At 36.1% G+C, this 13,917-nt stretch overlaps 1 protein-coding gene across 1 annotated transcript in view; it reads right to left on the reverse strand.

Moving 5' to 3' along the window:
* Positions 1–776: 776 nt before the first annotated feature.
* CDH7 (cadherin 7) overlaps positions 777–13,917 on the reverse strand; it is a 131,371-nt gene continuing 118,230 nt past the window's right edge. Inside the window, exon 12 of the mRNA XM_007189932.2 lies at positions 777–3,049. Within this exon, the coding sequence (XP_007189994.1) occupies positions 2,556–3,049 (494 nt within the window). The 3' untranslated portion in view covers positions 777–2,555. The remainder of the gene's footprint in view (positions 3,050–13,917) is intronic.

The raw sequence follows: 13,917 nt of genomic DNA on the forward strand, positions 1-13,917 counted from the left end.
TCAACTGTTCTAGTCTCTGGGTTTACAGCAGAGCCTATCTCTCAAGTATCATGTCAGATAAACACATACAGCCTTAGATTTCAAAAGGAAAAAGAAAACTAAAATAACAACAAATTCACCACCATTACAAATAAGCTTAGCTCGAGTATTTCATATAAATTCCATCTCTATTAGGGACATTCTTCCAGCCATCTCAAGATTTCTTTTAAATACCATTGAATCAAGTTCAATATTGTATTGTTACGATCTTCCACACATAAAATAGCAATTGAATATATGCAAGAATTTCAAATCTTTATTTAAATCTGAACCTTTTTTCCCCAATCTATTACTGGCAAGAACAACAACAACAACAACAAAAAAATATATATATATATTATATATATATATATATATATATAATATATATATATATTTAAAAGGAGAGAAAGCAAGGTGAATGATGTGATGTTCCTTTTCTAAAATACATTCAAACTTACATTTATGCAACAATCAGCAGTTTTGATATCATAATCTAAAAGTACTATTTTATCTTCTTGCAGACAACATGGGGATTATTAAAAAACTGTATTCTCATCAGCTTGCTGATGTAACACCTATATAATTCCTGCACCACACTCTGATTTTATGAAATTGGGTAAGTGTACTATGCTTTACTTTTTTAATTTGAAATACTTACACATGTGACTAAAAGTCATGAACAGTATCATTTACCATTATAAAATTGATTTTTCATATGTATATTAATACAGCAAGAAGCATATCTAGTCATGAAACAATGTCTATAAAACTTTATTCAAATGAAAGGACTGTTTGCAGATAATCATATTGATTGAATTATTTATTTTGATGGAGCTGAAGGCCACTTTCACATACTTCATTTCTAAAGATGGGCTGCAATTTTACAGAATCCTACAGAGTTTCTCCTCATGTAATCAAAAGATTGATATTCTTGTTCCAGTGTTCATCTTTCAGAAAGAAGCACTTTTAGAAACACAGTTTCCTATATAGTGTGCACTATCTGTAGATTTATTAGGAACCCAACAATAAACCCTTTTCTAAAAGGAGAAAAGAAAAAAAAATTCATTCTTATGTGAATATATTCACATTAAACTAGTATTAATCTGGAAAATAATGTTAGGTAGAAATATTATTTTAGTCATAAAATTCTTCTTTCTCAAACACGTGATCACTTAATTTCTCTCCTCACTTTGGCACATCTAAACAGGTATAGAAAGTATACATTGCTTGGTTAATTCTTGAGCATATTTGCATCAGAATTTAATGGTGGGTTTTGAAATTTATAACATTACGTTGTTTAAGATATATTCAAAAAATCTGTCCTTTACTCAATATTTTTACAGCAAAAGAGGGTGGGGGGAAAACAAATTCTTCAAAGTCTTTGGAGCATATAGAATTTGTGACCTTGAAAAATCAATCTTGCATCAAAGAAAAATCTCAATTCTCTCTGAAATCTTCCTTCTATAGTACAAATACTTTCTTTCAATGTTTTGTAAATTTTAATGGCTCACACACACAACTTGTATGTCCTTGTAGCTGTGTTCCTCTCTGAGACGTGAACAGCAACAGGCCTCAATTGCTGTACTATTTTTTTTTTTTCCCCCATTTCCATGCTTCATTTCCTCCATGTAGCTCAGACTGGAGAAAAATCAGCATGTTCTGATGAGCTTAATATTCTGAGGCAGGAAGATGGACCTGAACTGGGTGGAGATTGGAGGTCCAAAATAAATATAACACCATGTGTCAAATAAAAAAGAAAAGATAGTCTCCTGTACAAATCAGAAGAGATAATAAAAAAATCAACGAATAGACAGCAACCTTTTTCATACCTACACAAGCATCTCAAAACGACTGCCAACTTTAAGAATGGTTTACCTTTTGCTTATTTGGAACATTTCAGAATTTATTTGCTAAACAATGGTTTATGTTGCCTTAAACCAAATTTTATTGGCTTGTATTGGAGGATGGGGGAGGATCTTCTAAGAATATTTATATTGCTAAATAAAATGTATTTGCTCACTGACAGCAATAAAATTCTGCTGGATGCTCTAATCTAGCAAGCTGAAAGCATCACTGTAAATTAAATTTGTCCCAAGTTTTGATATGCAAGAAGTTCCAGGACTCTTCAATCCTGGCATATCATGTTTTATTCCCCTCCCTGCCACTACCGTGAAGGTATGTACAGGACACCCTGGGGACACTGACAACACAGGCCACTACTTACTCACAGAGGTTAGGTGCCTTTGCAGGTATCTGAGAGTTGCTATCTATTCACAAACCACTGAGCTTTTTTTTTTTTTTTTTTTATCAAAAAGCCTTCAAATGCTCAGAGTCTGTGGTCAGTGCAGTCCCTTGGATAAGTCTAATGAGGATATGCTTCACCAAGGCAGAAACCTAAACGGTTAAAAATGGAGAGAGATTTACAACCATTTCCTCTAGCAAGTGGAGTTCTTGTTTTCTGTATGCAGTGGTGTTTTGTTTTGTTTTTTTGCTTTTACTTTTTCTTCAGTACGTTTCAAACTAACGTTCCAGGGCTATGAGTACAGACTCTCCGGGCCGGCTCCGTACATGTCTGCGAGTCGTTTAAAACGCGGTCCCCAGTCACTAAGGTAGTCGTAATTCTGATCAGAGTTCGAGCTGATGGAATCCAGCGAGCTGAGCGACTCAGCCACCGAGCCATTTCCTTCGAAGGCGTATGTCTGCAAGGAATCGTAAGGTGGGGCGCAGGGGTCAACGTCGGCTTCCTTCAGCCTTTCCCAAATAAATTCCCGGAAAATGACATTATCTGGGATGCTCTTAAAAGTCGGTCGACTCAAGAACTGAATTTCTGGAGTCACATCTCTCCGGGTCTTGGTGTCTCTGAGGACGTTGAGGTTCCTGAGCGCGGCCATGTCAAAGGCTTCTGTGTCTTCCTCGCCCCCACCCTCGTCATCATATCTAACGATGTTTTCTCTGATATCTCTCTCTTCGTCGAAAATAAGGGGCTCTTTTTTCCTCCTTCTCATAGTGACGATCAGGAGAATCAACACTGCAACAAGGAGACAGCAAAGGGAAAGTTTCAGTAAACTCACGGTCACTCCCTCACCCTGGTGAAATGAGGCCCCTGATGCTGATTTCAGAGTTTTCTGCCCTTTAAAGGGAAATGAATGGGCCGCCTACTTCCATGGGAATTCACAGCAGCAAATGTGCTAACACTGCTAAAACGCCTTTAAAATAGAACACTTTTTATACATCAAGGAACCCTTTTCCACACCTGTTCAGAATTGATGTCTCCCTCTTGAACGTAACCCCCAAAGTATTTGATAGAGCAAAGGGAAGGGCCAGGGTAGGATAAATAATTTCAAAGCCATGAAACACCAAGGGATTTTTTTTTTTTGAACTCCTTAATTGCTGGAAAGGAAAAGTGACATTCATAAATGTTTGGGGTCTAATTTAACAACTGCAATTTCAGAAGGAAATGGATTATAGCATTTGGCTGGGTTCTTTGAAGAAATGCCTAGTACTTGTCTATGAAACTCAGCTGTTAAATAAAATCCAGCATGTCAGACCATATACAAACATTAAAAACTTCTTTATAATAGAGTCCCGCTTTCAGTATGAAACACTGAACTTGGTTTTTATGTATTATACCTAGAGAGAGAGAGTACAGGTTGTGAGATTTTAGCAGTAGCCAAAGTTTGATTGAAGAAATCAATCATCCCTTTAACATTAGGAATTTTTCTTCCTTTATCAAAACTAATAAATGATAAAGCACATGTTTGCACTGGAAAGCAGAGGAGAACAACTACACTGGCTACTCTTTAAACAAACTGAATATACTTTTGTGCCTTTTAATAAGTACAGTTGTCACTCTGTATCTGCAGGTTCCACATCCAAAGATTCAAGCAACCCCGGGCTGAAACTATTTTTTTAAAAAAATTCCAGGAAGTTTCAAAAAGCAAAACTTGGATTTGCTTCACGTAGGCTACTATTTTATGTAACATTTACATTGAATTTACAACTATTTATATAGCATTTACATTGTACTGGGTATTATAAGTAACCTAGAGATGATTTAAAGCATAGGGGAGGATACTATGCCACTTTATATAAAGGACTTGAGCATCCTTGGAGTTTGGTATATCGGAGGTCCTTGAACCAATTCCCTACAGATAGAGCTGGGTGACTATACACTAATAAGGTGAGTACTCTGCTCTATGAGTGACTGAATGCTTGCCGAATTGGGAACACATTAGATTTCATGGCCTGTTGAATCAAGTTAAGATGAAGTAGAAAGTATTCTTGAATTTTGCAATTCAAAAATATATAAATTAGTGAATTATCTTTAATGATCTGTCTACAAGTAAGTTATCTTTTTAATAATTTTTAATCACAATATTTTTTTCCTGCAAGGTCTAGGAGGCCCAGAATATACACTAAGTGGGTTATTGTTTGGGGTACGTTACTCTCAGCATAGTTTTAAAAAGGACTTTGAAATATTTATATTTAAAATACCTTTTAAGGTATTTCTTTGGCATTAAGAGTCATTTGAGAATAAAAATATAAAACTAAGAAAGACATCAAGGTAATTCAGAGTAATTAAATGCAACGACTAGGGGTGAAGCATATTTCAGCCTTCAACTCAATCTGCTTTAAAAAAAACCAAAACTCTAAGGATTTATTTAATTTTAAACAAAATGATTTTATTGTCAATGAAAAGTATATGCTTTCTTAAGTATGTGTCTATTTGTTCTCTATCATCAACAGGAATATGACTGACAAAGATATTTTTATTGGCGATCTATGGAAATAGTGGGAAATCAATTGTTTACTGGGGCACTTTTTTATTTCCTTTCCTATTTGACCCTGGCCTATTGCTCCCCCATAAGCTTTATCCACAGCCTACAATTTAGAAACTGAGACACATTTCTGAACTTCCTGGCCACCTTCTCATGTTGCTATGGCACGTAAGTGCTTAATTCTCTTCTTTCTTGACATTATTTACTACGTTTAAATGTTATCAACTGGCTTCATCAGAGTAGGAAACATGTAGTTCAAAAGCCAGTGCTTTTGAAATGAATCAAATACCATTCATTTCCTGTCTGTTCCCCTAAATATTCTGCCATGCGTCTGCCCTCCCTACTAAGTGGATTCCCAACCCTGTCCCTTTTGGTCTTCTGAAAATTAGCATTTCTACCACCCCTAAAGCCTTTTAGTTTTCAAGCTCCATGCTAGAATGTTACAACAAAGACATGTTTACAAAAGATTAATATGTTTCTGTTGTAACATTCTGGTATGAAGCTTGAAAACTAATATTTAGCTTTGCTGTCAAGAAGGCCTTGGATAAAAGTCCAGTCTTTCCAAATATTAGCTGTGTGATCTTGGGCAAGTAACTTGAACTGCACGTAGCCATATGTGACAATTATAGCCAAGTTCAGGGCTCACAGGGTGGATTAAAAAGAGAAAAGCGATTGGGGAGTAATGTCAGTAGAGGTAAACAGAATGCCAGGCACTTGCCAGTATGCAACAGAGATGTTTTCATTGTTATCCTCTGACCTACCAAGAATGTTAACTCAAAATTCTGTGAACACAGCAAGTGAAGACACTGTGTTTCTCCTTTGACCAAGGAAAAACAATGAACGAAGTTAGGTAACAAGCAAAGTAGAAGGCGTATGAAGTATGCATCAGGGCTTGTGCACTAAAGATTAAACTGGAGAGAGAGAGAAGGCAGCAAGGTGAAAAATGATGGTCTGTACACAGGATGTATCATGTGACCCTCACAGTCGTTCTCTGGGGTAGGTAATTTCCAATTCGATGGTTGTCTCAGACATGTGAAACAATCTGTCTGTGGTCAGTATATTGATAGTAACTCGGGGTGAGGTGTACTCCTGTCTGTCTTCAAAGCCTTTGCACTTTCTATCACACTGTGAGCTTAGACCTTCCACAGAAGGTAACAGATACAAGCCGAGAACTCAGGTGACAATTGCTAGCTTGGAGAAAGACACATCAGGAAATCTGAATAAAAGAATTTTAGATTTATATACTTTAGTTACTGAAACTTTTTACATAGTCTCCCAGAAATAAGTGATTGCAACAGAAAGGTGGACCAAGAAAGACTTCTCGTTAAGAAATCAAACCGAGTAAGACATGGAGTGGAGAGGTATCAGGGAGAATCGTGATGGGTGGGCAGGGGGAGGTAGGTGAAGATGAGAAATATGTTACACATATTGGAGAGCAAAACTGAGGGGGAGCAAATGTCCAATTGAGTACAAAAAACGGATGGAAGCAGTGAATGGGCACAAGAGTAATGAGGGTATGAAGAAGAGAAGAATTATGTAAGAATTAGATGCCCTTTTCATTTAAGTCAGTGTCTAAGAATACAAAACATTTCCAAATTCTCAATTGTCTTTCCTTCCTATAATTACAATGGATCTTGTCATAGATATCTATATCTCACAATTATTACATTCTATTGTAAGTGTATTTTCATGCCACCAATAATACACTTGCCTTTTGACCCTCAATTATAGTGTTTAGTAAAAGTGAAATGTGAGAACCCAGGGGTGCATCAGCCCATGGGTCCAATGCCCATTAAGGATATTAATATCTTATGGAGTTTGTCTTATTTCCCAATCTTGCCTGAAGCTGAGAAAAAAATGTGAAGTGTTTTAGAAGGTTAGACAGTTTAACATTTCAATGACTTGGGAGAATATTAATTTCTAACTGCTTGAGCATGCTATAAAAAATAAATTTTGACCTTTACGTAGAACAAGTATTAACTGTTCTTCAGAGGTTATGGAGATCATCGCTGTATTAAAAGGAATATTTTCTGCCTAAGTAAGCACAAGATTATATATTTTAAGAGGTTTTATCATACGTCTTTTCTATCATATGGACTATACTTCTGAGTGGAGACAGAAGGAAAGGTTTAGGTCTAGTTGGAAGTCTAGACGTACTTGAATCGTGCTGGTTTGTGAATTTATATATCTATTTCACAATGATGTGCTAACCATTTTATGCATTTGGTATAGTGATACGATGGTGCACATAGCAGTAGACGTGACACATTTCCTCATGGAACTTATAATTAAATGGGGTGGACAAATATTTATCACACAAGACAACTGTATGTAAAAGTAGAACAGTGATAATTATTCCTAAAGAGGGAAGTATGATCTTCTAAGGCTATGTATTAGGGGAAACAGGTTAGAGGAGGCCTTAAGGCAGAGTAACCGAAGGCTGAGGGTGGAGATGTGATATGGAAGAATATTCTCGGCACAGTCAACCAGTGAGCAAAGGTGTGAGGCCAACGTGTGGGTGGAGAGCAAAGAAAGAAACGGGAGGGAAGCCAGGAGACACAGGCACCAGCCAGGCCCTGCCGGCCCACGAGCCAAATAGCGTTAAGGAGGGCACAATATGATCAGGTGCATTTTTTGAAAAAAATCATTCTGATTGGACCAAGGAAGTAGGGAAGAGTAGATGTGAAAAAAAGAAGTTAGAATGCATAATGTTGACCTGATTTCTGAGTTTAGAATTCAGTTTCCTAATATTCGATGCAACATTCTCCAGGCATTCCAGTATGTAGGAAACAGTGCTGGGCGCTGACAAAATATAACGAGAGGTTCCCTGCAGCCAAGTAGCTCACTGTGTAGGCTATACATACACAGATAAATAGAGTGCAAGTTGTCATGCAATTCACTGTAAGAAGGTACAGACTTGCATGGGTGCAAAGAAGCACGCAGACCAGGAGAGCACCAGTCTCCCAAACCCGAGAGAAACAACAGAAGATGGAGAAAAATTTAGAAGTTGATACTACAAGTTAGTGAACTCCTTTATTCTAACCTTCACTGTGGTGTGTGTCAGATACATATCCAGACAGTTAACCTGGAACATGCTTTTTACTGAATCACCTTGGCAGTATTTTAGTCGTATTTTCCTAACCCACTTTCCCAGCGGCTAACAGTAGAATTATTTACCCAGAACTTAATAGAATTCTGCAGATGTAATCTGATCACCACAAAATGGTACCAACTTCTAAATGAGGCTACTTGCATTAAAGAACAACTTCTTCCATTCATGTATTAACGTGTTTCAAATATTGAGTCTGGGGTTCATTTTAAACCACTCAGTCATGTATACTACCATCAGGCCAGTTTTCCCCATCCTTAAAAATCTGTAAAAGGTTTTTGTTTTAATTTGCAAGACTATATGTAAACCTGTTAAACATCAGTTTCTTAAGATTAACCCATTGTTTATAGACTTCTTCCAAAAGGTTAGTGCCTGAATTTCATTTAATTCAACAATATTTTTACTGAGCACAGACTTTCAAAAACTGTAAGCCCCATAAGGGCAGTGATCTCATTCTGCAGATATATCTAGAGCACAAAAAACAGTACCTGATACTAAGATTTCAATAAATATTTGTTAAATTGACAAAGTATGGGCAAGCTACTATGGAGATATGCAGATAGCTCTTGCCATTAAGTTCAATATTTTTTATAAGAAAATCAATTATTATATAATGCAATTATATAGCATTATAATATACGCTAAGAAAATATGTATAAGAAGGTACAGCCAGGATGCTCAGAGAACACAGACAAGATGACACTAAGGTAAGACTTGAAGGATGAGCCAGCCTTCACCAAGACACACTATTTGCTCTGTGGTCTTTATAAACATTCAGAATTTCTTATTAGTCATAAAAGACTTGTCTAAATCTTCACTATTCTACATGGTAGCCATGAGCCACAAGCAGTGAACAAGCATTTGAAATGTGGCTATTGCTATTTCAAATGTGAATTGAGATGTGCTCTAAGTGTACAATGTCCATGTGATGTTGAAGACTTAATTTGTTAAGTAAAATATATTAATAATTTTATTGATACATGTTAAAGTTATGATAGTTTATACTGCATTAAATTAAATATATTATTAGCATTTATTTCACTTTAAAAAGTTTTTGCTAATGAGGTTCCTTGAAAAGTTTTAATTACATATGTGTTTCACACTTGTGAATCACGATGTATTTCTTTTGGACAGTTGATCTAAATAAAAGATTTGGAAATACTAGAAAAATCTTAACTGCATATGGTCTTAAGGTATACTACTCTTATAGTAGGAGATTTTATTACCAAATGACATATTGAATGGTGAAAATTATTATACTACAATTATGATGTATTTATTAGGTGTAACTGAAAAATGACCTAAATGAAAAATTGCTAGCACAATCAGAATACAAGTTCAGTAATTTTTTATAATTATCCACATCAATGGGCAAGTAAACTTAGCTTTTAAATAACTTCTACTTCCCCCTGCCTGTTTCCTCCTCTCCAAAATGGAAATAATAGTACTTACTTCAAAGAAAATATCTCATAGTAACTTTACAAAGATTGAGTTTATAGTTGTATAGTACTTAAATAGTGCTACACATAGTAAGCACTATGTGATTTTGTTAAAAATGTTGTTTTTCTAAATTTCTATAATAAATTCTTACACAGTTCAGTTCCTATCTTTGTGGTCTTGCTAAAATTTGAGTCATATAAGTGGTGCACAGAAAGAAACATACATTTTACCATTCACACACATGTGACTTTGATAACCCTCGGTTAATTTAGTTAATGTGTTTGGTATCTACTCTCTTCCATTTATTGGGTGGTATAATAATGAATAATAGAGATACCAGGCCTATTCATGAGGGGCTTAAAATATATAACAAAGGTAGTAAAATAAGCAGTAGAGTGTGATAAGTAGTAGTCAATGATTCCCAAAAATATTTTTCCTCCTGGGTGCCCTATGCTAGGCCTTGAAAATATAATGGTTTTAAAAAGATATTAAGGTCATTACCCTCAAGGTGCTTTTATATTTGAGCAAGGTAAACATTTACTAATTGTGATGTGTGCTACAAAGGAAACACACAGGTTTTCGTGATAAAGATTCATGGGCATGAGTAGCACCTAATTTAATCGGTGGGTGAGGACATTCCCTCTTTGAAGGTAATACTGAGCTGGGGCATAAAGAATAGTATGAGACCAACAGGGTGAAGGGAAGCAGAAAGAAGGTTTCAGGAACATGGTGGCATGTCTGAATCTCATGGGAAAACAGGCCATGTGGCGCTTCCTACTGGGGGAGTGAAGGATCAGATAGCCTGAGGCCACCAAGAGGTGAGTAGGTGTCAGAATGTGCCTTGCTTTGTGGACTCTGAGGAACATTTGGATTTCAGGTAAGTAAGTACATGTGACGCTTCTGAAATGTTTCAAGCAAAGAAATTGTTTTCAAAAGTGACATGATACGAAAAATACAGGGGTACTAGTGCATTCACGCTGTGATCACAGATGGATGTCGCTGGAAATGACATCTAAGCAAAAGATTTAAAGGATGAGAGAAGTCAACTTATCATTTTGTCTGGATTTATGTGCTGTGTAATCAGATATATCAGATCCCCAGTAACAGAGGGCCAAACTTTGAATGTGCACTTATGAACCCACTCTATTCTTTGTAGTCACAAAGAGTAAAGATTTGTAATTAATAAAATTCAAGTGTATGTTTGAGATAAATTAGATATCAAATATAGCATTTTTAACTGAAATTTAAACTGAATTTTAAAGTATCCTTAGTCTCAACTGCAATAATTTTTCTCTCTTTAGACTCTAAAAATCATATATTCTTATCTTTTTTTCTTGAGCCCATGTACAACTCCAGGGCTATTAATCTGAAAATATAATCTAAATGCTTTTAACCTGTGCCATATCAATTTTCCAGAAAAAATGAGAGAAATAGGCTGGATCTCAAAAGGCCTAAAACTGTAGAATGTTATGAAATGGGAAAATTCAGGTCCAATGGAAATACTACTTATGGATAAATGACAAAATCTTATGTTCTTTTCTACTACTGAGTACATCTAAACATTCATGGATTCATTCAGTATGCATGTATCATATGCCTTCTCTATTTCACATCAGCATTTTATGAGATGCTATGTATACAATGAAATAATGCTTGGTCACTGCCTCCAAAAGCAGGAGTCCACCAGAGGAGACAGACAGAGAGACAAACCAATCAGCCATGAAGGATGCTCTAAGACTGTTTTATACAAGGTGTTATGCAGCCCATAGGAACAGTACCCAACTTGGACTCAGAAGCAAAGGAAGTAAGTCTTGACTACAAAAAAGGAGTTACTATTTGTGGATTCTGGGGAGAGGTATTCCAGGAAGAAGGAGCAAGGCATATAAGAAGAGGCAAAACAAAGCAGGATGAGTCTGAGAAAGTGCAACTCTGCAATTTGACTAAAGTACACTGTGAGTGGAGAGAGAAAAGTGGAGAGAGAAAAGGCTGAACTGGGAGGGAGCAGTTAGGTCATAGACAGAAGGTGATTCTAGTCTGTAGACAATGGCAAGACACAGAAATCTTATTTTAGGCTGGGCACGTCGCAATCACATTTGCTTTTAAAAAGCTTACTCTCTCTGTGGTCCTGGATTGGAGCTGACAGAGACTGGGGAAATTACCATAATTCAGGAGCGGAAAGATGGACCATGGACAAAATCAGGTGCAACATCAAGGGAGAGAAAGACACAGATTCAAGAACCAAAGTAAAATTAACAGCACTTAGGGACTGATTGGCTATGGAAGATGGAACACACAGAAGAGGGAAGGCTGACTGATTACACTCAGAAAACACTTAAGTAGGCACTAAATCAAGATAAGAGATAGGAATGTAGGACGATTGTTCAGTGTATGATAATTTCAGATTTCTCATGTCAGCAGTCCACCAGAACAATGACTGTACCTATCTAGATCTGCTGTTTAAGATCCAAACCAGAGATCTGCAAAACATCTGCATATGTGAGATACTGTTTTTCATGTCTCAAGACAGGAAGAAGTTTAATCACAACTGAAATTGATCCTTCCTTTTCCCAGAACAAGTATCACAAAATTCCTCTCCAATAAATATGTGAGTTAGTTTAAATTTCATTTAAGGCTCATGTGAGACAGAGAGAAAAACTGACCTAAGTACAATGAATATTTTATGCCCAAAGGCAATTGGTATATTTTGGTTGTAATGAAGCATAATCTCATATTTAACATACTCCCAACCTTGAGAGAACATGTTTAGAATTGTGTGAGTGGAGGACATTTTAAATTAGACACTCAGAGTTCACCAAAGACGTCCTAAAGCCACTATGTGAAACAAAGATGGAGTTGCCATAGCCACAGATCTACAGGTGCTTCCAGAGACACACAGGTCTTTCAGATTAGAAAATACATAGGGAAAAATACCTTATAGAGGACATCCAGAAGGCAGTCTGGGCTGTGTTTGGGTCCTGGGTCTGACACCTTATAACATTGTACATGTCTCCGCTAATATACAGTTCTCTCATACAAAAAGTAGGAATAGCAATAACAATACTTAATAATACCTGCTTAGGAAATATGACGAGAATTAAATTAGACAACACTTGTAAAGCACTTAGTATGAACTTGTTCAGTGTAATTCATTGTTTAGTATGCTTGCACTTGTTTGTTTGAAAAGAAACACATCTGCTATTACCACTAGGACTGCTATGTCAAATATGTTCTTTCATTACAGATTATGAGGGGGATTTATCTTTTACATATTGCCCTCATATTTTTCTCTGCAATTTAATATTTTTTGCTTAAGTAACACTATCACTTACAAAACCAGGAAAATAGTTTCCTGTTGAACCAAATCATGAATGGTCTCCACAGTTAAGAGCAGAGCAAATACCGTTTAGGTCTTGGTAGATCAGGGAAGAAAAGCGAAAAGATGCATGACAGCTAAACATCCAGCTGGCTACCCTGGACACACTGGAACTGGAAAAGCTTGAATTCCATGTAGTAGACAGTGGTTTCCACAAATGCCTTCTCAAACCTGGAGGTGGGCCAGTCTAATTAATCCCCACTGTGTCTGAAGAGCTAGAGGGGATGTTATAGGACTTCAATTACTTGGACCTAAAGGTTGAAATAGGGAAAGAACAAAACTTAATATATAGTCAATTCAGTGGCAGTTTTAGTGAACAGGAAAAAGCTCCTCTGTACAGACTAACAGAAAGAAACTAGCTGTAATATTCTCTGAATAGATGTGCAATATTTAATATTGACACCATACATTAAAACAAAACAACTGAAATACTTTCCAGTTATTTCTGGAAAAACCACTGAAGTAATTATTTAAGGTCAGTCATTCATGGATTTTGGGTTTTATTTTTTAAGTGCTTTCAGCCTCATAGGAAAAAAACTGGGTATATCAACAATTACAAATTTTACTATGACAGGACTTCCCTGGTGGTCCAGTGGTTATGACTCGATGGCTTCCAATGCAGGAGACATGGGTTCGATCCCTGGTCAGGGAACTAAGATCCCATATGGTGTGAGGCGTGGCTAAAAAAATAAATTTAAAAAATTAAAAAAAATTAATTATGATAAAAATGCATAATGAAATTTGTGTTGGAGTAAAATAGTTATTCAAGCCTTAGAATACTAAACTATCTTGCCATATATTGATGACATTTTTCTACATGAAAAATAATTGAGGCATCTGCTTGATAATTTTATCATGAACTTTGAATATGAAAATAACATCTCCTGTTCAAGTGTACTCAGTGTAAATAAAGGAAACCTCATGTTCTGATTTTTGGATCATCTCTGAGAGAATTCAGGTGCAAATAAATTAGAGAGGATGACAGCAAGAGTGAGAAGGAGAGAGAAATCAGAAAAGAATTCACCCCTAAAGTTAGAAGAATACAAATACAGGTGAAAGAAGAATACAAATACAGGTGACAAATCCAATTTCATTTCAAATCTTGAGAAAAAAAAGAACTACATGTGAACAGCTTTTAAAAAAATACTTTCAAGGTGTATTTCTTTTAATCCAAAAGCAGTGATTGAGAAAAGGAG

This window comes from Balaenoptera acutorostrata, chromosome 13 (genome assembly GCF_949987535.1).
Source record: "Balaenoptera acutorostrata chromosome 13, mBalAcu1.1, whole genome shotgun sequence".
Taxonomy (NCBI): Eukaryota; Metazoa; Chordata; class Mammalia; order Artiodactyla; family Balaenopteridae; genus Balaenoptera; species Balaenoptera acutorostrata.